Genomic DNA, 27,487 nt, shown 5'->3' with positions numbered 1-27,487 from the left:
CTCTCAAGCTTATCAGTGGTGATATAACCGTGGGTGGCTTCTGTGTTGGTGATAGTATAGAACCATTGGAAAGACAGACTATGAATGTGTCAGTGAAGCCATACCTTTGTTAAAAATGTTAACAATTTATGTTCTAGCCCAAAATTGTTTTTTCATGTTAGTCTTTACTTTTAAAACATTTTAAATTTTACTAACATATGTTAAAATTGATCTTTTTTGGGTGTGTAGTTCTGTGACTTTTAATACATGTATTTGTATTACTACCATCAGAGTCAGGATTTAGAATGGTTCCATTACCTCCAAAAAGCTCCCTCATGCTATCTTTGTAGTTAAACCTTTCTCAGACCTTTCCCAAATTGTTATCAGGTGACCACTGATAACAATTCTTTATCATTACAGTTTTTACCTTTTGCGAATATCATATAATAATGCAACTGTGTAGTCTGTGACCTTTTGGGTCTGGCTTCTTTCAGTATATTGTCTTTAAGATTCATTCAAGTTGCTGAGTGAAGCTCTGGTCCATTCCTTTTTTCTGTTTCTGTTTTTGTTTTTATTTTGTTTGAGTAGTATTCCATTGTATGGCTGAATGCACCATAGTTTGTTTATTTAGATTATATCTAGTTTATCAGTTCTTTCTTATACTATCTTTGGTTTTGGTATCAGGGTAGTTGGGAAGTATTTATTTTCCATTTTCTGGAGGAGATTGTGTTGAACTGGTATTGCTTCTTTAAATGTTTAGTAGAATTCACCAGGGAAATTATCTGGGCCTAGGGATTTCCTGTTTTGGGAGGACTAGATTTAATTTCTTTAAACAGTACCAGGGCTATTCAGTGGTATGCTGCTTAGTTTCGCCAGAGGTTTAAATTTTATTGATTTTTTTCCCCTAAAGAATGGGTTTGGGTTTCATTGATTTTTCTGTTTTTCTGTTTTCAATTTCATTGATTTCTACTCTATTTCCTCCCTTCTGCCTGCTTTGTATACATTTTTATTTAATTTTAGTTTAGTTTTTTAACATAGAAATTTAGGTCATTGATTTGAGACCTTTTCTGACCTTTGATGCAGTCATGCTTTCGCTGCATCTCACATATTTTAACTATTGATATATTTGGATTTAATTCTACCATTTTATTTTTTTGGTTCCCTCTTTTCTTCTGTAACCTCTTTCTTTGGATTCTTTGAACATTTTTTAGTATTCCATCTTAATTGTGTTTTGCCTATATATCACTTTTTTAATGATTACTCTAAGGATTATAATACGTCCATTTATTGTTCACAGTTTCCTTAGAATCAGTATTTTATCATTTCAGGTGAAATACAGAAATCTTATCACCCTGTAGGTCCCTTTACCCTTTTCTCTGTATGTTGTAATTGTCTTGTGCTACATTTACATACATTGGAAATTCTGTTAGAAAGTGTTGTGATGTTTGCTTTTAATTGCCAAACATTTTAAAGAATTCAAGAGGAGGATAGTTAGTTATATTTATCCAGATATTTATCACTTCTGTTGCTCTTTTGTCGTTTCTCATGTTGTATTTAAGGATGATTTCACTAGATTGAGGATTCTAGGTTTACAGTTCTTTTCTATTTTAAGCACTTCAAGAATATTGTTCCACTTCCTCTGGTCTATGTAGTTTCTTTTCTTTTTCTTTTTTTTAAGATTTTATTTTTAAGTAATCTCTACACTTGATGTTGGGCTCCAACTTAAAACCTCGAGATGAAGAGTCACATACTCTTCCAACTGAGTCAGCCAACTGGCCCTGGATAAATGTAGTTTATGATGAGATGTCACTAGTTATTCAAATCATTAACCCACCTTCCTCTCATAATTAATTCCTTGTTTTTTCAGTCTGCTTGCAAGATTTTTTTCTTTGTAACTTTTAGCAGTTTGACTGTGATATGTCTAGGCATGATCATTATCCTGTTTGGAGTTTGTGAGACTCTTGAATTTAGAGGTTTATATATCTTTCACCAAATTTGGGAGTTTCTGGCCATTATTTCTCTTCGTCTTCCTTTTTTTGTACTGCACTCATTTTCCTCTGCTCGGACTCTTGATGTGAATGTTAGGGTTTTAGTGTTCTCCCACAGGTCCCTGAAGCACTGATATTTTTTTCAATATTTTTTCTGTTGTTCACATTGGGTACCTTTTGATCTGTCTTCAAGTTCACTGACTTTCTGCTATTGAGTCCAGTATATTTTCTATTTTAGTTATTGCATTTTTCAGTTCTAAAATTTCCATTTGATGGTTCTTTAAGTATTCTTCTTCTTCTTCTTCTTCTTTTTTTTTTTTTTTTTTTTTTTTTTTTTTTTTTTTTGCTGTGACTTTCCAGTTTTCAATTTGTTTCAAGAATATTTGCTCTTGGGCAATTTTATACCTGCTTTCAAGTCTTTGTCAGATAATTCATCCAGTGCTCTAGTATCTGTGTTATCTTAGTGTTGTTTCTGTTGATTCTTTTTTCCCACAGGAGTTTTGAGATTTTTCTGTTCTCTCTGCCAAGTAATTCTGGGTTGTGTTTTGGAGATTTTGAACATTATGATATGAATCTTAGTGTCTTATTTAAATGGTATGGAGAATGTTGAGATTTTTGTTTGGGCAGGTAGTTGATTCAGTTGGATTTTAGGCCACAAGCTCCAACCAGCTTTCTTTAGGTTGCAGTTTTAATCTGTTCTGTTTTCAAAAGCTTTGCAGTACTATTTGGATTTTTCCCATATATGTACTACCCAGTAGCCAATCTGACCTGCATGGGGGTTTATCCTATATTTTAGTCTTCAGAGCCTCCAGTATGCTACTTAGGGTTAAATCTATAGGTGTGCAGCTTAGGGGTGAGCTAGGAGTTCATAAACAACTTATAAGTTGTTAAGTGCTTTCCTCTCTGTTATGTCCATGGTATTTTCTAGGTCCCTGGGACCTCCCCCCATCCCTTTTCTATCCTCTGGCTAGAAACCCCAATCTTCATTTCATTTGTTCCACTGTGGTGCGTATTTTCTACAGTTGTATCTGAAGCCAAGTGCCAGAAGACAGGAGAAAAATTGAAATTATTCCAGTTTCTTCAGTCAGTGAAGATGGTCCCTTTCCTTAAGAGTTTTAGGCTCCTGCTGGCTGTGCTGTTAGCACTGTTGCAGCTGTCACCGTAAGATTGCTTGGGAATTGGGTTGTGGGGAGTGAAGAACAGAAGAAAGAAGAGATTTCCCTTACTCTTTCTAAGAAGTTAGGGGACTCCTTTTCTACTCTTTGGATAGAAATAGAGGGCTTTTTCCTAGAGCTTTTGCTTTCTCCATTGTTACCAACAGCCACTTTCTGGGTTTTAGGCTCCATTAAGCTCAGGCTGGAGCAAAACTGGATGGGAAAAATTAAAAGCCCACTACCAGTTTGATAATATATCGGATTCTGGGCTCTTCCCCAGTCTACCTGCTATTATTTACTTTCTAAATTTCAATTAGCTGCTCCATTTATTCTGTCTGGGTTTTATAGTTTCAGTCAGTGAGATTAACAAGGTGGAATGTGCTTACTCCATTTTACTCAGAACCAAAACTTCTCAGTTTACTTATCAATTTTGGAATGTAATGGCTACTTGAATCTCCTTATTTCTGTTAAATATGGTTTGTCAGTTACATTTTTTTTTTTTTTTTTTTTTTTTAGTATATGTGTGATCTTGTAACAGTGTAACCTCTGTTGAGGAGATGATGTTACATTAAATGTAAAAGGAAATAGGAAATTTAATTTCTCTTTTAGAGCATAGCGTTCATGAACTCTAATTTTCATAATTATTTAAGATTTGAAAAACTGTTTTCCTGTTTTCAGTTTAATCTATATTTTCTGCCTGAGGATTTCCGGCTTGCCTTTCACTTTGGAGATGTTTTATTCTTTATTCATTCTAACCTTTTCAAAGTGCTTTGTTTCAATAATTAAGTTATAGGTCACTGTAGAGCTTAGTATGAGGTGGCATATCTCGTATTAGTTGACTCTTTTGGCTCTCACATGTTGCAGACACTGCACAAGAATTTTAGAGACATTCTGAAGCATATCTTCACTTCCTAGATTGCTATGTGAAGCTGATTTTGTTATAAGACTGGTAAGTGTAGATGACTTCATCTTTTTTATTTTCAGTTTACTTGCTAAGCAACAAGATACGAGATTATTTGTTCATCAGTGAATAGTGCTTGGAAAACAAGCTTTTTTCTGGATAGCGGCCTAGAACCAAGGAATTGAATATGAGGTTCCTAGAAATTCCTGTTGTTGATCAGCTGCTGACAAGCAACCAAGTCACTAATAATCTTCTCAAAAACTGACCCAGAAAGTATTTCTAGGGACCAATGTGCAGTAGTAACTTAAAGCAGAGCTCGTGGCTTATCTGTTCAGGCTGCTGTAATAAAATATCACAAACTGGGTAGCTTATAAGCAATAGAAATTTATTTCTCATAGTTCTGGTGGCAGGATGGTTGGGTGAGGGCCCTCTTCCATGTCACATACTTAACCTTTGCATCCTCGTGTGGTAGATGGGGCTTCAGATCTCTCTTAGCCTCATTTATAATACAGGCCCTAATCTCATTCATGAGGGTTCTACTTTTTATGACTTAAGCACTTTTGAAAGGCCCCACTTACTAACATCATCACCTTTAGGAGTTAGGATTTCAGCATATGAATATGAATATGAATTTTAGGGGATGCAAACATTCAAACCATAACAGCGTGTAAATGAACCCACTAAAACTAAAATTGATTCAAAGTCTTGCATTTCATATCCATTTCAGTTTTACTGTTGATAGTTATGAAGTTCGGGTGAAATTGAAGCTATTGGTAGAAATGAAAATTTTGTTGCTGTTTTTGTAAATTTAGATGTCATAATTTGTTGGTTCTTTATTGTACTTTCTGGTCAAAAATTTTATTTTTAACTGAAAAAAACGTGATGTTGAAAAAATACATAACTGTTGTGATCACGAATAAAGAGAAATTGGTGTGTTAAAGGAATGAACATTTTTTTTATTAAAGACCTGTTATTTTTTTAAGTTTAGGATGTTCAGTTAGATAATTCATATACTCGGATAATTGCATTGAAATGTATTATTTTATAAAATTTGAAGAAAAAGATACTTCTATCAGTATGTATGTCCCAACCATTAATCTGAAAAACTTTCTTGGAGGATAAGCCTTCATGGTGTAGGTTCAGGCACAGAGGTGTCTTTTATGTTTGCCTGATGGTCATTTCCGTATAGGAAGTCTAACATCGTGAGAACTTCAACTTACCTGTGTATCCTGTCTTTGTTTTGAAAATTAAAATTCTGTCATGTTAAAATTGGTAATTCCAGTTCTGAGTCCTTTAAGGATGGAAATGCCACAGTGGTACAGAATGGTCAGGGGGTTAGAAAAATATACTTTTAAATCTTTTGGTCTCAGTTGGGAAGCCTTTTTTACAAATGCACATATGTTGCAAGGATTTGGTGTTCATTATGTGCTCCTGTTAAATCTTGTGCTTACCCCCATTGCAGCACCTGGGTACTGCATTGTAACTGTTGGTTTCTGTTTTTGTTTTTGTCAGGTGTGTCAGTATGGAAGACCTAATGGTACCTAGAAAATAGGGACACTGACTAAATATTTATTGAATGAAAAAATAAGTTAAAGACAAGCTGTAGGAAAGTGGGGAGTCTGGTGTAGGCCTATTTGAAAAAAGAGGGGAAAAAAGTGATTACTAGTTAAGTGTACTTAAGATCTGGAGTTCAGGAAGTAATTTAAATTCTAGTAGTTGTTAAATTTCTGTATGTTTTTCTAAATTGTCTTCATAGGTGATATGACCAGTCTGTTAGTTGGGGTAGATTTTTTCTAATTCTCCGTTACATTGTTTTCAATTGGTTTTTTCCTGTATGCTGAAATGTGACTTCTTGTGCTTCTCTCACTAAACAAAATATTATTATTTTTGCCTCCATTACCTGTTTGTATCTTCATATGTGAAGGCTTAACTGTGTCATGCATTCTAAATAAATTATCACATTCAGGGCCCTCTGGAATAAATCATTCTTTATATTTTGTTGTTCTCTTTTATTCTAAACCCAAGATAAATATGGGAACAGCTGGGTGAAAGTGAAGTAAAATAGGACTGATTTTCATAATTCCCTCCCCAGAATCATTTGATGGAAAACTGATTGCATAACTGCTTGACCTGAAGAATTTTAAAGGTAAGAGAGCTTGTGAATATTTGTATATATATAAAAATATATTTGTATTTTTATATACATGGTTTGCTGGAGTTGCCATATTAAAACTGCTTAGTAGTATTTTATCTCCTGTAATTATATAAAATAGGAAATATGATACAAAAATCCTAGGATTATTTTTTTGGAGTCCTAAACTTTGTCTTTCTTCAACCTTTTTACTTCTAGATAAATAGGAATTTTGATAAATACTATCAGTATAGAATAAAGAACGTATTTATCCTTGTATAAGATCTGTTTGAAAAGCTATTTGACAATTTAAATTTTGTGAACTTTTTACTCTTCACATTCGTTCTATATGTGGATATTTGAAATACAGAAGTTTTTTTAACAATGAAAATCTGTTCTTAGAGCATATAGGTTTACCAATCTTATATCTTATGGTATACCTAAGATTTTTGGGGCAGGGTGGTGGTCATGTTCTTGTGTTTGTGCCTCTGTGCTATTTGTTGAGTTCTTTTTTGCTAGTCTTGCTGCTAGGCACTTTAAAAGGATTATGTGATTATGTAATTTAGTCCTCATAATGACTGGTTACTACTGTTATCCCCATTTGATAGATGAGGAAACAGGCTTAAAGATGTTAAGGTCACTCAGCTAGTAAGTGGCAGACTAGTTGAAATTTGAACCTAGACAGGTTTCTTTGTAAAACCTGTACTTGAAGGGACATTCCTGTCTCTATACTGAACAGTACTGGTGTTAAACCTCCAGCAACCAACATGTAGGTTAGGGATATTTTAAACAAAACCATGTCAGAATAGCCCATTAGAAGCAAAGAAGTGTACTTACAAAGTCTAATAAAATTATACAGTAGAAATCAGGTAGAAAAAACAAAACTTTGGGAGCATTTTGTAAGGGACTTAAAAATCAACAGTGACAGTGCAGGATTGAGTTGATTATGTAGCAGAGAGACTGGAAAGGAAATAATTATTAAGCTGAAGGAGTTCATTGCCTTAACCCTACTCTGAAGTGAATTAGTTGGAGGCACTAGAGCAAATATCTGTGATAGTTTAAGCCAGAATGATAAAATTAATGTAGATAAATCAACAAAATCTCAGAGCCTTCAGGGGAGTTTTAAAAGGAACTCAAGGACAACATTGCAGAACCATTGACTCAGATGTGTAATAAGTAACTGTTGTGCCAGAGTATGGGTTGAATATGAATGTAGATAGATAGATGCCTATGCTTAAGAAAGCTTGAAGAGTTCTCTGCAATGAGGGACTGAGCCACATCTGTAAACTTTTTATGGGAAGGGCCAAAACGTAGTTCCCTTAGGCTTTGCAGAGTATATGGTTTCTGTTGTAATTATTCATCTCTGCCATTGTAGTGCAAAAGTAGCCTTGGTCAATATATAAAGGAATAAGCATGGCTGTGCTTTAACAAAACTTTATTTACAGAAATACTCAACCAGTTTTTTGACCACTGGCCTACCATAATGGATACTGTCCCTCCCTAGACATCAATAAAAAATAGCCTTCCTATGGTTTCTTCAGCTGAAAATAACATTATCAAAGGGAAGATCAAATTTTTGAGTAGATGATTGGAAGGCACTTAATGCCTTTATTTAAGACTGGAAATGGGATGGAAGATCCTGCATTTAATAGTAATGGTTCACATTTAAATGCTTATTACTGCTAGACAATGTCATGAGCACAAGTTTGCCTGACACCAGTACCCAAGTCATTAATCACTGTAATATACCACTCAGAGTACCTTACTAAATACCCGCTCTTTTTTAATTGAATTTTTTGGACAGAGGATTGAATTTGGGGACTGGTTTATCTTGGATAGAAGATTGGAAATAAGGGAGAAAGAAAAATAGAGTATCTGAGAGAGGTTCTGGGAGTCACTGGATTCTCTGAATACCTTAGCCATGTGAATCAGCGTAGTATTTATATTTAGCATCTTCATGAAGATGTCCTTGGCATAAGTATACCCAACACAGGGCAGCTCTTACTTTTTCCCAATATCCCTTTCATTCAGACCTGGCTCCCATTTATCATATCCGTGCCCTTCATAATGGCAGGATTGGGTTTGGAAGTGGGGTGGGAAATAGAGTTAAACTGCCTCATAGCCTTTCATATGCCTTCTTTATTTGTACCCAAAGGATCTGATTGTACTTTTTTTTAATAAAACTTTTTTTAATGTTTATTTATTTTTGAGAGAGAGCGTGAGTGGGGGAGGGGCAGAGAAAGAGGGAGATAGAATCTGAAGCAGGCTGCATGCTTTGAGCTCTCAGCACAGAGTCTGACCTGGGGCTTGAACTCAGGAACTGCAAGATCATGACCTGAGCCAAAATCGGACGCTTAACCAACTGAGCCACCTAGGCACCCCGCCTTTTTTTTCCTTTTTTTTAATTTTTAGAGAGCGCACAGATGGGAAAGGGGCAAGGGAGAGAGAGAATCTCCCGATGTGGGTTTTGATCCCATGACCCTGGGATCATGACCTGAGCAGAAATCTAGAGTTGGATGCTCAACTGACTGAGCCACCCCCTGCCCCTGATTGTACTGTTTTGACAGAATATTAGTAGACTGGATCAATTTAGTTTTTACTCAGAAATGTTATTTTGTATTTTTTCAGTCTTGTGTTTGCCTTTGTCTTTCACTTCTGTCTAGGGAAAACAAAGAAATGGGCAATTGACATTTTTGTTACTCTTCCCTATTTTTCTGTTCTTACTAGCACTAATAATAATAATAGCCATTTATTGCATAGCAGTGGAGCTGGGATTTGAATCTAGGTCTAAGTCTTAACTAGGATGTTGATATCTTTAGATACCATGGACTTGCTTGAAGGACAGTAGGGAGGAAGCAAGAAGAGCGAGGTTTGAAGTTGAACTGGAGAGGGAAGAAATTCTGTTTTGTAGTAGATGGAAGGAAACAGGTTTTGGAAGAGAAAGAGGAAGAGGAGAAGGGAAGGATAGGAATTTTAAATGGAGCTAGCCATGGCTAAAATGTTTGGTTTCTATTACCAGGAACCTCTGGTCCCTTACCTGATTCCTTGAAACTGAGGTGCTTCAGCGACTACTATAATAGAAAATACACTGTTAGCATCTCACCTGTAACTTGAAACCATTTTCTATTATAGAGGATGGTAGTTATATCCTAGGGCTGTGCTGTACAGCCCAGTAGCCAGTAACCACATTGGATTACTTAAATTTAAATTAATTAAAACCTAAATAAAATGAAAAATTTAATTCCTCAGCTGTACTAGACTCATTTCAAGTGCTTGATTGAACAATTCCCCATTGGGCAGTCCTGTTCTAGAGAACTGAACTCTCTTCTGCACTGCTGTTAACTTGAATGCACTGTAATGGCTGGCCTGGGATTCTCACTTCCATGTATTCCAAGGTTTGTGTGGGAGAATGAGTTTTGAGTTCCTGAAAACTTATTTCTATCAGTGCTTTTTTTTTTTTTTATTCCATGTCTAAAAGTTGATGGCTTTTATGATAAATTTTTTAAATTAAGTCATTCTTCCTAAACTTTTTATGAACATATTTGGAGTAGTATTTCTGATACATACAGAAGCAATATATAATGAAATAAAAAGGGTAACCTGGAAGATATAATTAAGATCATTATGTTAGGGGGACACCGGGGTGGCTCAGTAGGTTGGGTGTCCGACTTCGGCTCAGGTCATGATCTCACGGCTCTCGTGGGTTTGAGCCTGGTTGAGCTGTGCACTGACAGCTCAGAGCCTGGAGCCTGCTTCAGATTCTGTCTCCCTGTCTCTATGCCCCTCCTCCACTCACATTCTGTCTCTCTCTCTCCTTCAAAAATAAATAAACATTAAAAAAATTTTTTTAAAAAGATTATGTTATGGATCTTGGAAAGGTGGAACCTGGAAGACACATTAAAGATTGAAATTTGTAAATTAAAGTCCTCTGAAAAGTAAACAGAATTAACTTAAAGCCAAGAATGAACAACCATTCTTTGAAATTTATTTGAGGTAAACCAAAATTAAAAGAAAATTTGGTTTAATTTATAAATAATTAATTTACCAGACTTAGCCAAACTCATAAGTAGTCTAGGTAGAATGTGACATGATTAAGAGTCATAAATAGTTAATATCATGAAATTGAGTTATATCTAACTTTTTGGGTAACCACAAGGAGGGATAGTCTTACCGACCTACAGCTTATCTCTTAGGTTTTTTTATTGACCACAGATTTTACTGGCTTAGGACCATGAGTCTGTATTGTATTCCTATGCTCACTTTACTGGAAATTTAAAGCAAAATAGGTATTAAAAAACATGGATTCTTAGATTAAAAACTGGAATCTAGGCAGATAGAACAAATAAACATGAACAAGTTAAAAGTTTATAAGTTGTTGAACTAAAACTTGTTGACTTTTATCTAGTGAAATTCTAAAACCCTTATCATTTTGAATGAATAAACTGGTAATGTGGCATAATTATTTTAAGTTATGACAGTAGTTATTTCATGATGTATTCAAGAAGAAGCACATAACTTGTAAGAATTTGGAACACAGATTTTACAGCAGATTTCTGACTTGAGGAAGGGCAGTCTGTAACTGATAAACTGTTGCTTATGTACTTCTTTGCATGAGTTAAAATAGAGAAGACAGTATTTACTGTAAAATTTTAATTATAATTTATATATTAATATAAAAATACAAGGTTAATATTATTAAGGATGGAAATGTGAAAACAGCATAGATTAGACTATCCAATAGGACATAAATTATTTAGCTACATAAAGGAATGGTGTATTGCATCTTTTGAGAACTGACTAGAACTTTAAAATATTGTTTTAATTTTCAGATTGACATTTTATCACATTTAATTAACTCTCAACTTAAATATTTTTTATTCTTAGATACTTAGGATGCCAGGGGAGATGGTATGGTATGAATTTCCTCAAATAAAGATTATACTCAAATATAGATCATACCAGGAGCTCAGTATGCCTGTAAAATCAGTTAAGTTGGGACTTTGTCTAGAACAATGTTTCTCAGGCTTTAACATAGATAATGAATCAGGTGTAAATCTTGATAAAATGCAGATTCTTATTCACTAGGTCTGGAGTGGTGCCTGAGGTATCCTGCTTTTGTAACAAGTTGTCAAGTGATAATGAATTGATGAAGTGATTCTGAATGAATATCAAGTAGAGTAACCTATGACTATCTGAATATTTTTAAAGTAATCTTCTGTCAGTTCCACTGTTGTGGTTGCTCAGGTCAGAATACTTTAGAATTATCCTATAGTCTTACTCTCTAACACATACCTCGCATTCAGTCTGTCTAAAATTCTGTTGGTTGGGGCGCCTGGGTGGCGCAGTCGGTTAAGCGTCCGACTTCAGCCAGGTCACGATCTCGTGGTCCGTGAGTTCGAGCCCCGCGTCAGGCTCTGGGCTGATGGCTCGGAGCCTGGAGCCTGTTTCCGATTCTGTGTCTCCCTCTCTCTCTGCCCCTCCCCCGTTCATGCTCTGTCTCTCTCTGTCCCAAAAATAAAAAATAAAAAACGTTGAAAAAATAAAATTCTGTTGGTTGTATTTTGAAAATAGCTGGAATTTGATCACTTTTCATCACCATTGCTACTATTCTGATATAGGCCACTGTCTTCTCCCTCCCTAGATGACTAGTCTCATTGCTTTTTCCTTGGCCACCACCTCTGCTTAAAACCTGCTACTGGCCCATGTCACTCAGAGAAGAAGCCAGTGTGTTTACCTCAGCCTTTAAGGTGTTGCATGATCTTATTACCTCTCTGTCCTCATCTGCTACTTTCCCCCTTTTTCATTCTGTTCTAACTACACTTGTCTGCTTGTTTTTCCTTGAACATATCAGACGTGCCCCCCTCCCCCTGCCTTTAGACTTTCATATTTGCTGTTCTTTTCTGCCTAGAATGCAGGTCCTCTGGGTATTCACATAATTTTCTTTCTTGCTTCTTTCATATTGCCAGTTAAAATGTCACATTATCAGAAAAGTTTTCCCTAAATACTTTGTATGAAATAACAGCTTCTCCACTCTCTCACTTATTAACCACACTAAGTGTATATTTATTTTATAATTGTATTATTTTATTTTCCTCAGCATACTAGATATTTTAGTTTATTGTTTCTCTCCTACTTGAATGTAAAGGCAGGAATTTCTGTCTTGTTCAGTGCTATACTTAGAACACTGACTAGAGTATACCTATGGCACTCAGTAAATCTTTGAATTAAAAAAAAAAAAAAGCCCACAAGAAAGTCTTTGGACGTCTTTCTACCTCCCTTCAGAATAGCCCATTCCATTTGAAGGTAACTGCTGACCTTCTCCTTAAGCTTTCTGTTCTTCCAGGCTGACCATTCTACTACTTTACATTTTTTGTGTATGACATAGTTTCCAAGGCTGTTAACCAGTTTAGTCTTCTTTCCTGGACATTCATCATTTTGTTGTTTCTAAACAACAGTATCAGAACTAAAACAAACGTTGCAAATGTACGCTGAGGGGGAAGTTTTCTCTTGTTTTTGACTTTCTGCCTTTATTAAGGCAGACTGTTACTAAATTTAAATTTTTTTTTAATGTTTATTTATTTTTGAGAGAGACAGAATGCAAGTGGGTTAGGGGCAGAGAGAGAGGGAGACACAGAATCCGAATCAGGCTCCCAGACTCCGAGCTGTCAGCACAGAACCCAACGAGGGGCTTGAACTCACGAGCAGTGAGATCATGACCTGAGCCGAGGTCAGATGCTCAACCGACTGAGCCACCCAGGCGCCCCTAAATTAACTTTTTAAAGTAATTCTAATCCTCACCGATTCTGGCTTTTTCATTCTACTAAAACCTCTAAATCATTCTTTTATGTTCTTATCTTCTGCTTTATAGTTGGTTTTTGAACCAAAGTATGGGTCTTTGCTTTTCTGCTTATTTAGCCTAGAAGAGAATTTTCCTGGGCAATACATACGTAATACAAAAATTACTTCATATAAATATGGGAGAATCATAACTGGTGAGATTGGGGATTTCTTGTGCCTAGATATTCCAAAATGTATTTGAACAGCTCATTGTAATAATCATGTGTCTCGCATCAATTCAAGAAAAAGTTCTGAGTTGACTTAAAAAATAATTTAACCTCATAAACTTGTTCCCCTTGACTAACAAATTAATTTCCTTCCCCATGTTTCTCATTTTGCCTCTTGTAATCACCATTTTTCTTAGTCTCTAGGCCAGCATAATCTTTGACTCCTTCCCTGTATTTATTTAGTCACCATATCTCAGATTCTTCAGTTTGCTAATTCTTTGCTTTTCCATTCACTTCACAGCCAGTTACTCTAGCTATGCAAATCTCTCTGGTTCTAATCTCTCCCTGCTCTAATCCATTTCTATGCTTTGCTGGCAGATCATTCTTATAAAATATTTATTTATTTACATCACTTTTATCATTTTCAGTCTTCTTCAGAGGAATCTATTAAGGCTGGATCTAAACTTTTCAGTCATTGGAGATCATCTGTCCCTACTTGATTTACATTGTTCTGCTTATCACTTTACTTACCCATTACTGTAGTCTTTCAGATGAACTTCTTGGCATATATTGCTCCTTAGTACACATACAGTCTCTCTCTCATACTTTTATGCACTTACTCTTCTTGTTCTTGTCAGATTGGCCTAGTTAAATGCTATTTTATTCCTTTATACTATGTTGTACCTTAAATGCCTTAAGCTCCTCAACACACATAACCTATATTACCTTCAGTGAAAACTCCAGTTCAAATCGATCTCTTTTCCCTAAGCTCCAATTATATTTATGCCTGTACCACAAAATTTATCATTTAGTCTTTGTTGCTTAATACTTGTATAAGGTTTTTACTTGAAAGACTGTGCTTGATGGCAAAGAATATAAAAGAGTACTGGATTATCCATAAAATTTATTGCCTTGGCTTGTACTGTATTCTTTTATGTGTAAAGTAATTTCTTACAGTTCTGGGTTTTTGTTTCTGTTTTTCGTTGATATTTGGAGAAGGCAAACATAAAAATTCTCTATTTTAATTCATCCTATAGGATACCCTTTTTCAAGGAGAAATGAAGAAGAAAACTGTATATACCCTAAATGTGGGAGATCAGGAGTATGAAGACATGGAAGGTAACCTTTTGTTTTTTATAAAGCTTGTGTGTGGAAAGTAAAACTTAGGTTCTAACCTGTTCATTTGTATGCATTTCAAAATATACAAGGAATTTTTTGTTTTCACTTATTTTTATTGTTCTTAAATTCTGAAATAATCTTCCTGAATAAGAAGTGCACACATTTTTTACTCCTCTTCCCATGTCTTATTTTTGATTGGCCAAGGTGTTTGGTTTGTTTCAGCCCTTTCTTTTTCCTCTTAAATTTTTATTCCCTACTGGTCTTACAATACACCTTTTTTGGTTTTTGATGTTGAAATCTTCTTTGTTGGTTTTTAAAATAGCATTGATCTTTTCCTCTGCTTCTAAAATTAATATTTGAATATTAACTGTTAATAGGAGAAGAATTAGAACACTTTAACTCTGATCTTTCTACTCTTGATTTATAGGTTATAGTCATCCATTATTGATTTTTTCAAGCACCACAAATTAGTTGATATTTTAATATAGATAGTGTTTGGGGGAATTTCTTCTTCCATGTCTTTTTTTCTTCCTGAGAAAGACTTTTAAGTTCTTTTAGTGAAAGTATGTTGGTGGTAAACTTTAAACTTTTTGTATTTATTTTATTTTTTTCGAAACTGTTCAAAGATAGATGTATAATTCTGGATTGATTTGTTTCTCTTAGCACTTCGAAGATATTATTTAACCATTTTCTGGTTTTCTTTTCTTGCTATCAAGAAATCTCTTTTCAGGCAGACAGCTTCTCCTCTGCTGTCCGGTCTGCTGCTCCCTTGGGGTGTATTCAGTAAACCTCTATCTCCTTTGTTCTGCCCTCAGCTGAATCCTTTCACTGCCTTTGCCACTGGCTTCTACCCAGTCATTGCCCCAAATTTGAGGGCTCCCATCTGATTGGACAGACACCTCGTTTAGACACCACAGGAACCCTAAAGACATGACGAAAGAAGCTGGCAGCACACAATTCCTTTTAAAGCTGGCTAGATCCTGTATTTCCCTATAAAACCCCCCAGTCTCTTCCTCAGGGCAGCCTTGAAGGTTTTTTGAAGTCTTAGACTGCTGCAGCCTCCTTTGCCTGCCAAAGTAAGAAACTATTTTCCTTCTTTATAAAAAAAAGAAAAGAGAAATCTCTTTTCAGCCTAATTGTCAGTCCCTTATAGATGATCTGTCCATTCCCTCATTTGGCTTTTTAAAGTTTATTTATTTTGAGACTGAGCATGCACATGTGCCCAGAGGAGGGGCAAGAAAGCTGGAGAGAATCCCAAGCAGGCGCACTTGGGGCTCAGTCTCATGAACTGTGAGATTATGACCTGAGCTGAAATCAAGAGTTGGATGCACCTGTGGACCCCACATTTTACTTCTTAGATCTTTTTTTTTAAATTTTATTATTTATTTTTTTAAATTTACATCCAAATTAGTTAGCATATAGTGAACAATGATTTCAAGAGTAGATTCCTTAGTGCACCTTACCCATTTAGCCCATCCTCCCTCCCACAACCCCTTTCTTCTTAGATCTTTTTATCTTTGATGTTGTACTGATTTGCTACATTTTTTCTGGCATGGATTATTTTTATTTTTCTTGTAGCATACCTATATGTCCTTCATCTTTTAGATCTTTTTTGTTTACTTTCTCCTTTCTCAGCCATTACTGCTTTAACTATGCATATTCTTTATTGTCTTCTGGGCTTCAATTAGTGTGTTAGACTTTGTTCTGACCTCATTTCACACTCTCCTTTCTCCTTTTATGTCTCTTATTTTTCTCAAATTTCTTCCAGTTCACAAATATTCTTTCCTTCTGGGTCTACCATGGTGTTTAATTATTCTGTGTGGTATTTGAAAATTCTTATATTTGAAGCCAATGGGTATCTAAGTACATTTATAGTTAATAAGTATAATATATAAAATATTAATATAAAAAATAAATCTAAGTAAATTCTTATTTCTGCTGATTCTTACTCAAGGCAACTTATTTTGTTAGGTTTGGTATTGTTTGATTATGAACTCACATTTGATAAATTTTATCTCTAGAATTCTGAGGGCCTAATAAGGAATGTTTTTCTTCAGAGGATTTGTATTTGCTTTTCCCTGAAGCCATGTTTTACTTTAGTCCCGTTGGGGATCTTAACTTAATATTAAAGTTTCTTAGGATCAGTTCCCCTATCTGGGTTGGTTGTAAGGGTTAGTCTGTAGATATGAACACTAATATGGACACTTGCTCCCAGGATAATCCCCATTTTTCCATTTGCTTTGTGTACATTGTTTGCATTTAGCTGACCATTTCTTTATTTTTGTTTCATTTTATGTTGAACCTTGGAGTTTCCTTTAGTTTTGAGCCAACAATGGATACTCTTGTAGGTTTAATTGCTGGTGGGCATTTAGATTAGTACAAACTGTAAGGGATGTAATTTGACAGTATCTATTCAAATTACAAATGTACATACATGTTGATGTAGCAATTTATTTTTTAGAAATTTATCTTGTAGATATGCTGTTAAAAATGTGAAATGACAGTTTTTCATCACAGCATTGTTTGTAATAGCCAAAGGTGGAAAACAAAGAGAATGTCCATCAATAATAGGTTAAAACAGAAAAATGCAGACTAGTGTGTATAGTGGTCTAGTATTTGTATGAAGAAGGAACTTTAAAAGGGCATGTTTTAAGAGTTGCTTGTCTATGCATTAAAAAAGAAAAAGGTCTTTGGAAGAACATGGAAGAACTTAATAGTTGTTACTTGTTGCATTCAGTGGGACTGGATGCATGGAGTAGAGCTTTAAAAGGGCATGTTTTAAGAGTTGCTTGTCTATGCATTAAAAAAAAAGGTCTTTGGAAGAACAGGGAAGAATTTAATAGTTGTTACTTGTTGCATTCAGTGGGACTAGACGGATGGAGTAGATTTGAATGGGAGATTTGTCACTGTAACACATTTTTGCTTGAAGGTTTTTGAACCATGTTACTATTACTTATTTTAAAATTAATGAAAAATTCTTTTTACTCCCCTATTAAAAAAGCATAAATAAGTAAATGTTGAAGGTATTATGCTCAAGGAGTATGTTTATCTAATTACTTTGTAGTAGGAGGGCCCCTTAGAATATCTAGTTCTGGTTACTGCCACAAACATATGTCATTTGGTCTGGAGAACTTGAAAGCATATGTGACTGCTTTACTTTATAGGTGAAGAAAACAAAGATAATACTGCTACCACTGGTCTGTTGTACAGTGAAGCTGACAGATGTCCTATATGTCTTAATTGCCTATTAGAGAAAGAAGTTGGTTTTCCAGAAAGCTGTAATCATGTCTTTTGCATGACCTGTATTCTTAAATGGGCAGAGGTGAGTATGGCAGTAAATTAAATATTACTGTATTTTAGTTCCCTAACATGGTATCATTCCACCTAGAGTTGGTAATGCCTTTTATAAATTATTTCATAGTAACGTATTTTCCCCTTACTGTGGACAAATTTCCTTGTATTATTCAAATTCTGTTAGTATATTTTCTTCTAGTTTCTTTTTTACACATATTTTTTGTTCTTTATAATTAGATTTTAAGTGCATATCTTTAAAAAAATCTTATGGGAATAATAGATTAAATTTTTTCTCTTTGGTAGAAATGCAGTAATTCATACATGGTGTATTTTACCCTCTTGGGATAATACTGCTTATTACTAATATTACCTTCTACCTGTTTTATGCTTTATATTTTTCAGAGAATTTTGTTGTTGTTTATTTAATTTAGGTAGAGAAAGGGTGGAGGGAAGAGAAGGAGAGAGAATCCCAAGCAGGCTCTGTGCTCTTAGTGCAAAGCCTGATGCAGCTCTCGAACTCACGAATTGTGAGATCATGACCTGAACCGAAACCAAGAGTTGGACGCTTAACCAACTGAGTTATCTAGGGGCTCCTTTGAGAGAATTTTTAAATAGATTATTTGATTTCTTCTTATATCAGCTTTGTGGAATAAGAGCAGATGAAGTAGTGTCCTTAGATTTCACAGATGAGGAACTTGAATTTTGTGTTCCTAGAACTTGACCAGGATTTCATAGCTTAAAGAGGCAGAGGTGAATTTAGAACTGTATTTTCTGATACCATTTTTAATATATTGTGAACTAATTTCAGAGTCTGAGTTAGAGACATTACTGAGATTCTTCATAGATAGATAGTAAGTGATTAAGAAACAATACATTTTAGGCTTACAGGGTATTATGTTGACTTAGTTCAGGCCAAGTAGATTATGGTACTGGTACCTTGAAGATGCATTATAAACCCCATTGTTATGAATTGTGAAGTAAAAAATTATTGTCATAGGAATCATGCTATATTTTTGAGTTAGTAGTTTTTCAGTGTGTAAAAATGAGATAAGGAGATGAATCTCAAAAATATTTTTAGCAGTAGTTGCATTCAAATTGTTTGATGTCCCTATAAGCACATTGGAATTAATTGCTTATTACATAGTTGGGGTTTTCAGAGTTCTGTGTTTTACTTACATTTTCATTAATAGTGTAGAAAGGAGAAGGTAACTGTATACTGACTCTGTGACCTAGTTCTGGAAGGAGGAAAAAAGATTTGTTATACCAGTTGAATTCATAGTATACTTGGAAACAGCTCTAATTAGGTTAAAGCCTAAACTGTTCTTGGCAAGAAGGGACTAAGGAGAGGTACAAATGTATTTTGGGAAAAATATATTGAGTTTAATTTAATTATTTAATATAATAATAAATCTCCATGTATTTGTAAGGGGCATTGACTAATGAAATAGGAATGCATATTTTTCTCTGCCACCAAATTAAAGATTTAATGTACCTTGGTTTGCTTTGTGATTAAGTATTTTAAAACTAGACATTTTGCTTCCAGTAGAGAAGCAACATTATGAGATGGGTAGAAGGTTTCAATTCAGTGCTTTTATAAGATTGTATTTAGTGATCACATAATTGTAAGGTTCAGCAGCATAGTCTGAGTATGTGCTTTTCTCTGTGAAATTAGAATGTATCAAATAGACCTGATTCTTTATCCTTATACTCTACATGCATCTTTAACACAGTCATGGTGTTTATCATGGTGTACACGCTCCAGTTTTCTTTAGGGTATATATCTAGAAGTGGAACTACTAGTAGGTTGTGGACTGTACATATATTCAACTCCACTAGACAGTCCTAAACTTATCTATGTTTTTAACTCTTGTTGAATGTTTTTAAGTTGAAAATACTTGATAACGTAGTGTTGCAATCAACACTTTTCTTACATGTAATATTTTCTTTCTTTTGTGTTACTGCTTTGGATAGAAACATTTTGCTGAAGCCAAATTGCATCCATTTCTTTCTTTCTTTCTTTCTTTCTTTCTTTCTTTCTTTCTTTCTTTAATGTTTGTTTATTTGTGAGAGACAAAGTGTGAGTGGGGGAGGGGCAGAGAGAGAGGGAGACACAGAATCCAAAGCAGGCTCCAGGCTCTGAGCTGTCTGCCAGAGCCTGACACAGGGCTTGAACTCACAGTGAGATCATGACCTGACCCGAAGTCAGACGTTCATCAGACTGAGCCACCCAGGTGCCTGGAAATTGCTTTTATTTTACTTTTTTGAAAGTTTATTATTTTGAGAGAAAGAGCATGTGCATGGGGGAGAGGCAGAGAGAGAGGGAGAGGAATCCAAAGCAGGCTCCAGGCTCAGCGTGGAGCCCAATGTGGGGCTCGAAACCAGCACCATGAGATCATGACCTGAGCTGAAATCAAGAGTTGGTTGCTTAACTGACTGAGCCACTCAGGTGCCCCAAAGCCAATTTGCTTTTAGAAGAAAGTAGGGGAGGAGTGCCTGGGTGGTTCAGTCAGGTAGGCATATCCGACTCTTGGTTTCAGCTCAGGTCATAATCTTGAGGTTCCTGGGTTGAAGCCCTGAGTCAGGTTCTGTGTTGACAGCGAGGAGCCTGCTTGAATTCTCTCTCTCTCTCTCTCTCTCTCTCTCTCTCTCTCTCTGCCCCTAGCCTGTTCAAATGCTCTCTCTCTCTCTCTCTCTCTCTCTCAAAATAAATAAAAAAAAAAATAGGGAGAGGCGGCAGGGTAGTTGTGGTATTGTTTAAACAAAAGTGATTTACCTTGGAAGCAGAGAATAACCAGAGAATGTTCTGAATTATTTCATTGTCCCTAATTGGGATAGCAGCCATCATTAAATTGAGCAGTAACAAGAGCACAATCCAATAAATTATTCATTATAAATAATAAATGAATATTGGTTAACAAAATCACTTAGGCTTTGAATTAAATTTTCTGTTTGAATCTTTTACTGGTATGATAAAAATTGGATGTGTTTTGAAGTATATATGTACTTTGACAAATAGAATCAGTTCTCAGATTCACTGGTGTTTTGTTTTGTTTTTTTCATGGCCATTATTTGTTAAGCTCTCTCCTCTCGTTTTCCTTAGCTGCCTTCTGTTTTTAAGGAGATGCATGCAGTTTACTTTGGACTTCATAATTAGGATATGTATATCTGTATTCAGATTCTTGTAACCAGCCAGGCCCTATACAAAGGCTTTTTAAAATACTTCATTAAATTACCATGTCAGTGTTTATTTGATATTCAAGGGAAGGATTCTGAACTCTAATTTTTTGCTAAATACTTCAAGGGATAGCCAGAAATGAAAATAATTTTTAAAAATTGATCCGTTGTTTAAATTTTACCGATGTTCCTTTTTAGTAATAAGGTAGAAATCAAAGTGAGTTTTACAGTTAAAAATCTACATAATAAGAAAATGGTACAAAATGTATTTAGAATCATCTTCCTAGCTTATGTGTCTTTTAGAAATTGAGCTGAGCTAGCTGAAATTTGTACTTCAGGTTCATTGAGATATGATTCAGAATGGATATCAAGAACCAAAAAGAGGGACTCATTTATTTACTTTCACCTTAATATTTTAGGCATTGAAGAAATTCTCCTCTGTAATTAACTGAAGGTAGTGTAGTGTATTTATTTCAGACACCCTCCTGAAATTTTTCATGCTCCTAAAATACCCTATATCCAAAGTCAAATGTAGCTTTAATCTTTTCATGCTCTAAAATTTTGGCTCTGTGGTTATTTAATACAAAAGCCACGTAAGGACTTTAAAGTGATCAAGTAACTGAGCTTAGTCTGTAGGTATTTTACATAGTTCACCTTACTCAGGGCAGAAAGATTGAAGATAATGGAACCTGTGGTGGCCTTCATGGCCCATAACGTAGTTTCCTGCCCTTGGGGACACTAGAATAAGTTGAAATTAAGCATGTCCACTATGACCATGTTTAATTTCAAGGAACTCTATTGGTTTGTAAAATAATAATGATAATGATGTAGAAATAGAATATTGAACTAAACAGTAATTGACACTTGAGGGAAGTTGAAATTTTTATTAGTTTAAAGCATTAGTATTAGAGCTGAGAAATCTGAAACTAAACAAGACCTTTGAAGTGATAAAATATGTGTAGAGCAATACATTAAAGTTAAGCAGCCACTCAAAAAGTTATTTTATCTAAATTATCTACCTATATTTTACTTATATTATATATATCTTACCTGTGTTATACCAGTACAGTCTAAGCATATTGACAGTTTTTACTTTGTGCATAAGTTTAACCTTGATCCTCTGAGTTTGCACATTTTAAAGTAGATAATTAGAAAGGTGAAGGCTAGAGAAGAAGTCTACACATGACTGTAGTAGTGACAGCTGATCATAACTGTGATTTTCTATAGACAGTAAGATACCTTTTCCACACACACACTGGTTGAGAAAATAGGATTTATTATTTGGCGGATTGCCGAGAAGTTAAAATTTTTGGCCCTAAAACAGTTAAAGTTTAAGGCCTTGGAAGCATTTCATGTTTGAAGTATTTAAGAGTTTTTATTATCCTGTTCAAAGGGACACACAATATATGTGATTAGGAGGTTCTGATTACCCACTGGGTTTTTTTTTTTTTTTATCTGTAAAGTAATATAAAATATTTCCCTTACCTTGTAAATATTTTTTTAATGTGATTAACTTTCCTGCTATAAGCAAATTATCCTTGTTCAACTTATTTATCCCAGTCCTGCATTTCATATCAAATGCTGACAGCTTCAGTTTGAGAAAGTAAGGTTAATGAAACCAAAATTGGACAACTGGCAAAGGTATGTTTTCTTTTGTGAGGCTAGAAATGAAGAGAGTCTTACTGCGATGAGTACAGTTCTTGAAGAAGTCAGACGACAGTATTCAATGCAGTCGGGTGAGGAATATATTTTTGAATTAATAATACATAACAAAAAATCAGAATATGAACAGTTAGTTGACTTATATCCTGACTACTGATGTGTTTTATATACAGATGTTCTTTTATGCAGTGAGGAGAAATTTACACATTGTGGTAATTAGAATACTTTTAAATAACATAATCAGCAAAGCTTTAATTGTCTGGATTTCTTCAGTTTCTCCTGGAATTTTAATTTTTCTCTATTCCTAAACCTATGTTATGTAGTTCTCTGTGAACAAGAATTTAAACATCTGTGGAAGAATACTGTTAGTCCTTATCTTTTAAAATTTGTAAAGCATTGTCAAATACATCATTTCATTCAATTATTACAACTCGTGCAATTGGTGATTCAGGACTGTCTACCTTCATACTTAAAGTGGATAAGAGAGGTTGCTAGTTCTGAGCCCTCCAGAACTTGGATTTGTGACTAATTATTCCAAATCCCCTATGGTTTTCACCTTGTGGATTAATCCTTTGGTAAAAACCTTTGATAGAGCAAAGACTATTTTTTACATTTGAACACATTTTTTAATGTGAACACTCATTATCTAAAGTCAACACTCATTATCTAAAGCATAAATGTAATACATTTTCATTTAATACTGTTTTTACCAGTTGGGTAAATTAATGTGTATTTTTGTATAGCCTAGCTTTAAATGTTAGAATTTGAAAATGATTTATACGGGTAGTTTATGGAATTTTCTATTTTATTTTTCTAGAAAAAGAAAGTATTAACTATTACATGTAAAAAGAAGTTAGAATTAAAAGTTATTCTTACCCAACTGTTGTGTCTTATGAAGGGGTTCCTTTTGAGTAGTTAGATAAAATGCTTTCTTGGTGTTAATTTTTGTCACTGACAGTCATTTGTCCTTTAGGAATACATTCTGAGAGTTGTTAAAAAAAACCCTACAGTTTTACTAATTATGGATTGACAAGGATGTATTGAAAGAAGTGGTTAATTGTGATAGGGAACATGTAGTCTGACTACAGGTGAGCACTTTCTTTGGAGGTCCAGGCTAGGTATATTGGCACCATCAACAAGAAAAATAAGTTCTTGTAAACAGATTTAAAATAAGCCTCTAATATTATGCATTCCTAAATCATCTTTATTTGCTTTTGAACTGTAGTTTTATATAACATGCTCTATTTGTTAGAAGGAAAGATAGATTTTCTAGAGATTCCCATGAACAGACAAACCTACTTAATAAGCATAGGTACTGAGATTTAGTCCTTAAGCACTTATCTTTAACACTTGCTTCTCTCTCTCTAGGAGGGGCTATCTGTAGGCAGCCTTTGTGATTGAGGATAGAGCAGCAACAGGAAGCAAGAAATATTAGAAATCAAGAATCCTGAATTCCAAATAAGGAAGGTTTCCTGTTCTTACATTTAAATATGGGTTTGTCTGAGCTGGGAATTTACAACGCTTCAGAATACTAGGGTATGTTTTACTGAAATCATTAGGAAGATTTTTTTTTCCTAGCAAAATTGCCTACTTAACTGATACAGCCTTAGTACAGAGCATTCACAATAAAATGTATGCTCTGTTTTTTAATACATATTACGGTGTAAAGCAGTGATCATATTCTATTAATTTTGTAGCTGTATCACAAAATTGAATGGTGATTGAATTACTTTATGAAACTAAATTAGATACTTACAAAGTATTGAAATGAAAGTCATATTGGTTGAAATAGGTGATTAATTGAAGACTAATTTTGATTGTATATGAGGAATAAAAATGGCGAACAATCATGGGGTTTTTATTTTGGTTGTATATAAGGAAAACAAAATTTGGGATAATTTTCTTCAAAACTAAAATCACATTTTTTAAGCACAATTAAGTATATTCAAAATTTTCTACTTTAGTTTAAATGTGTATTTTCAAAAACCTACAACTTAAAAACAAAATTAGTTATGTTAGTAACAAACTATGAAAGCTAAGTAAAATATCTGACATTTTCTGAATTGGTATCTGCTGGATTATAAGCGTGAAATACCCTTGGGACTGTCTTAAAAGTAAGACGGTATAAACCATTTTCAAAAACCTGTTTGTAAATTTTATTTACAAAAATTAACAAAAATTTACAAAAATTAATGTGTAATTTTATTAATACCTGCCAATGATGGTGTCTTTGAACTTTGCCATGTTAAGGTAGCCTTGTACTTTTGTTATAGTATACATTAACAAAAAAATTAAAGATCCTCTTAATTTTTAAAAATATGTTTTGATTTCTTTTTCATTCTTCTTTAGTCTTAATTTATTGAAGTATTCAATGAAGACTTGAGGATAACTGAATTTCTTTTCTGTTTCCCCTCTGAAATGTTTTGTTAAACTCTTCTAAGGTCAGAAAGGTATACCATCATTTCTCAACAGCCATTGTAAATGTACTTTGTCTACTATAGGTAGCTTGTTTTCTGACATGTGCTTTCCTTAACTGAGGAGGATAACTTGGTTTTCAGCATTTTTTCCGATGGCTGAGCCTGAGCCAAAGATAACCTATTTACTTATTTTCTAGTAGCAACTAGATTTAGAAACTTTAAGTATATACAGATTGTGATAATATATATCAGTGGTTTTCCAACTACTTTTTTCTGTTTTCTTTCATTTTGTAATAGCAGTAGAACCCTTTCTTCAGATGAAACCTGAAACAAATCTGTGGCAGTTATGCTTAAGGAAAAAAAAGAACAAAAACAAAATCTTACTCAGAACCCCATTATTTGAAACAGATCAAAATGGAATGGCTCAGGTTGAAACTCTTAGTTTGAACACTAAAGGCAAGAGTGCCACTTACTGATGTCATCCGAGAAAATTTAATAAGAAAATAAGGTTATGCAATTTCAGAGTTTCTGAACGATTGGGTGCATCTGATATAGAGTAAATTTCTTGAACACAGTGGCTTTCTTTAGATCTTAGTGTTACAAATTGAAATAGATATAGTAAAATGAAACATTTTAATTTCCATGTATGCCATGAACTTTGCAAACCCAACAGAAAATCATTAAGAACTCCTGTCTCTCACATGCATGTATAATAATACATCATATTGTATTATCATTTTTGTTAATAAACCAATCTTTTGTTGTTGTTCAGTGAAGTTAGTTGATATTTAGAAGACTTTACCCAATGCTTAATGTATGCCATACACTTCTAAAGTAATTCCGTTGATTCCCTTAAGAACTTCAGAGATAAGTTCTGTTATCCCCATTTTCACAAATGAGGTAACCGAGATACACAGAGTCTGTGTAACTTGCTTAAGGTTATACATTAGGGCAAGATTTGAAAGTAGACAGCAATCCAGAGCTTCTGTACATCTTTCTTAATGGTTTTTTTTTTTTTTTTTTAAACATTGAAGGAAGCAAAAAAACATGAAGGAAGCATTGTTTTATCTTTTTATGAATGTTTATCTAAATTTACCTTTGAAATAGAAATAAGTATATTCTGAAACTTTGGTTATTTATAAGAAGTATGTGAAAGGTTTTACTTTTAAATATTCTTTTTAATTATAAACATATTAATATAACTTCTAGTTTAAGAAATTTCATATAGTAAATGCTAATGTAAACATTCACATTGTCAAATTCTTTGAACTAGAATTGCTATTTGCAGTGCAGTTTTTAAAAAGATATGGACAGCTTTATATCACTACTTGTTGCAAAGCTTCTTATGGTTGTTTTCTGTAGGGAAAGTAATAGCATCCTAAATCCATAGTACTTGGAACTAAGCTGAGCTGGCTTCTACCAGTCTGAACCAATTTAATATAGTAAGGTCACATTTCCTAATTCAGATGTGGTAAAGCATTTTTTCAAGGCCTACTTACTTAACAGGAAAGAAAAATTACTTTTTAGCACAGTAGTAAAGTAACTCAATTTATATTTTGGCTGCTCTCAAAGTGATTCACAGACTTTGTGAAAATGTATTCTATGACTAGAGGCGACATTTGTCTGATCTATCTGAACTTGTATAAGCATATCTTGATATCTTCCAAGGTCCAGAAAGGCAACAGTCACATTTTTCACTAGGGAACATAAGATAATTTGTCAAAATTCCATTACTATCTTGTGGTCTTTTAGAGTATTGCTAATTACATTGTTAAAATCCTGTTTTACTTTTGTAATCGTGTGTAGTAATGTCACCTTTTGGTATTTTCATATTGTAGAGAATCTTCCCTCCTGCCCTAGTGGACAATATACTCCATTTTAAATTATTTAAATAAGATTTTTTTTATATTTAAGGTAATCTTTACACCCAACGTGGGGCTCAAACTTATGAGCCTAAGATCAAAAGTTGCATGTTCTACTGACTGAGCCAGCCAGATGGCCCTTAAATTATTTAAATAATATAAACCTATACAAATATTTAAATAGTATTAACAGAGAAACACTTAATAGTTGATACACATTAATTTTGAAAGTACAGGAAAATACTATTTTTATCAAAATAAAGTTCATTTAGAATCAGAGTGATCAAAAGACAATTTTCCTTAATCTATAAAGAATGCCTACATTTCTATTTGAAAAAGACCAGCAACCTAAAAACAAGGTTAGGCAAAGGGCGTGAATAAACAATTTAAAGAAAAGGAATTTTGAAAAGCCCTTAAAAATAGGAAAATATGCTCAATCTTACTTATAAAAAAGGAAATGTAAATTGAAACTGTTACAGCATATCGTGCTATTAAGAATGGGGCCACGCAGAAATAGTAATATAAACCAATGTAAGGTACATAATTAAGAGAAAAACAAAATTCGGTTTAGCTGTATATTAAGAAGGTACACCATATATGTGTATATGCATTGGATATCTCCTAAAGGATAGTATAAGGAATGACTTGCTGGTGCAACTGTCTATTCAAAATAATTGATTTGGAGAGAAATTAATTAAGTCATAAAAAATTAAAATCTGTAAGGGACCTGCCCAAGGCATTCCTTCTACCTCTGACTTAGAATTGCCCAAGTACTTTCTTTAGATAGCAGAGCTGTTGATTT

The 27,487-nt window shown here is 34.1% G+C and overlaps 1 protein-coding gene across 3 annotated transcripts in view; it reads left to right on the top strand.

The window, feature by feature from the left end:
* Positions 1-27,487, top strand: part of SCAF11 (SR-related CTD associated factor 11) — a 68,134-nt gene that overhangs the window by 13,116 nt on the left and 27,531 nt on the right. For 2 of the 3 annotated variants that reach the window (XM_060657872.3, XM_060657871.3), the window contains exons 2-4: positions 6,115-6,168; positions 14,195-14,276; positions 17,441-17,598. In XM_060657872.3, coding sequence (XP_060513855.1) covers positions 14,216-14,276; positions 17,441-17,598 — 219 coding nt within the window. In that variant the 5' untranslated portion in view covers positions 6,115-6,168; positions 14,195-14,215. The remainder of the gene's footprint in view (positions 1-6,114; positions 6,169-14,194; positions 14,277-17,440; positions 17,599-27,487) is intronic. The other variant, XM_060657873.3, reaches the window with a different exon arrangement.

Source organism: Panthera onca, chromosome B4 (genome assembly GCF_046562875.1).
Source record: "Panthera onca isolate mPanOnc1 chromosome B4, mPanOnc1 haplotype 2, whole genome shotgun sequence".
NCBI classification, from domain to species: domain Eukaryota; kingdom Metazoa; phylum Chordata; class Mammalia; order Carnivora; family Felidae; genus Panthera; species Panthera onca.
Note: the sequence above shows the minus strand (reverse complement) of the source record. Positions and strands in the feature narration are given on the sequence as shown.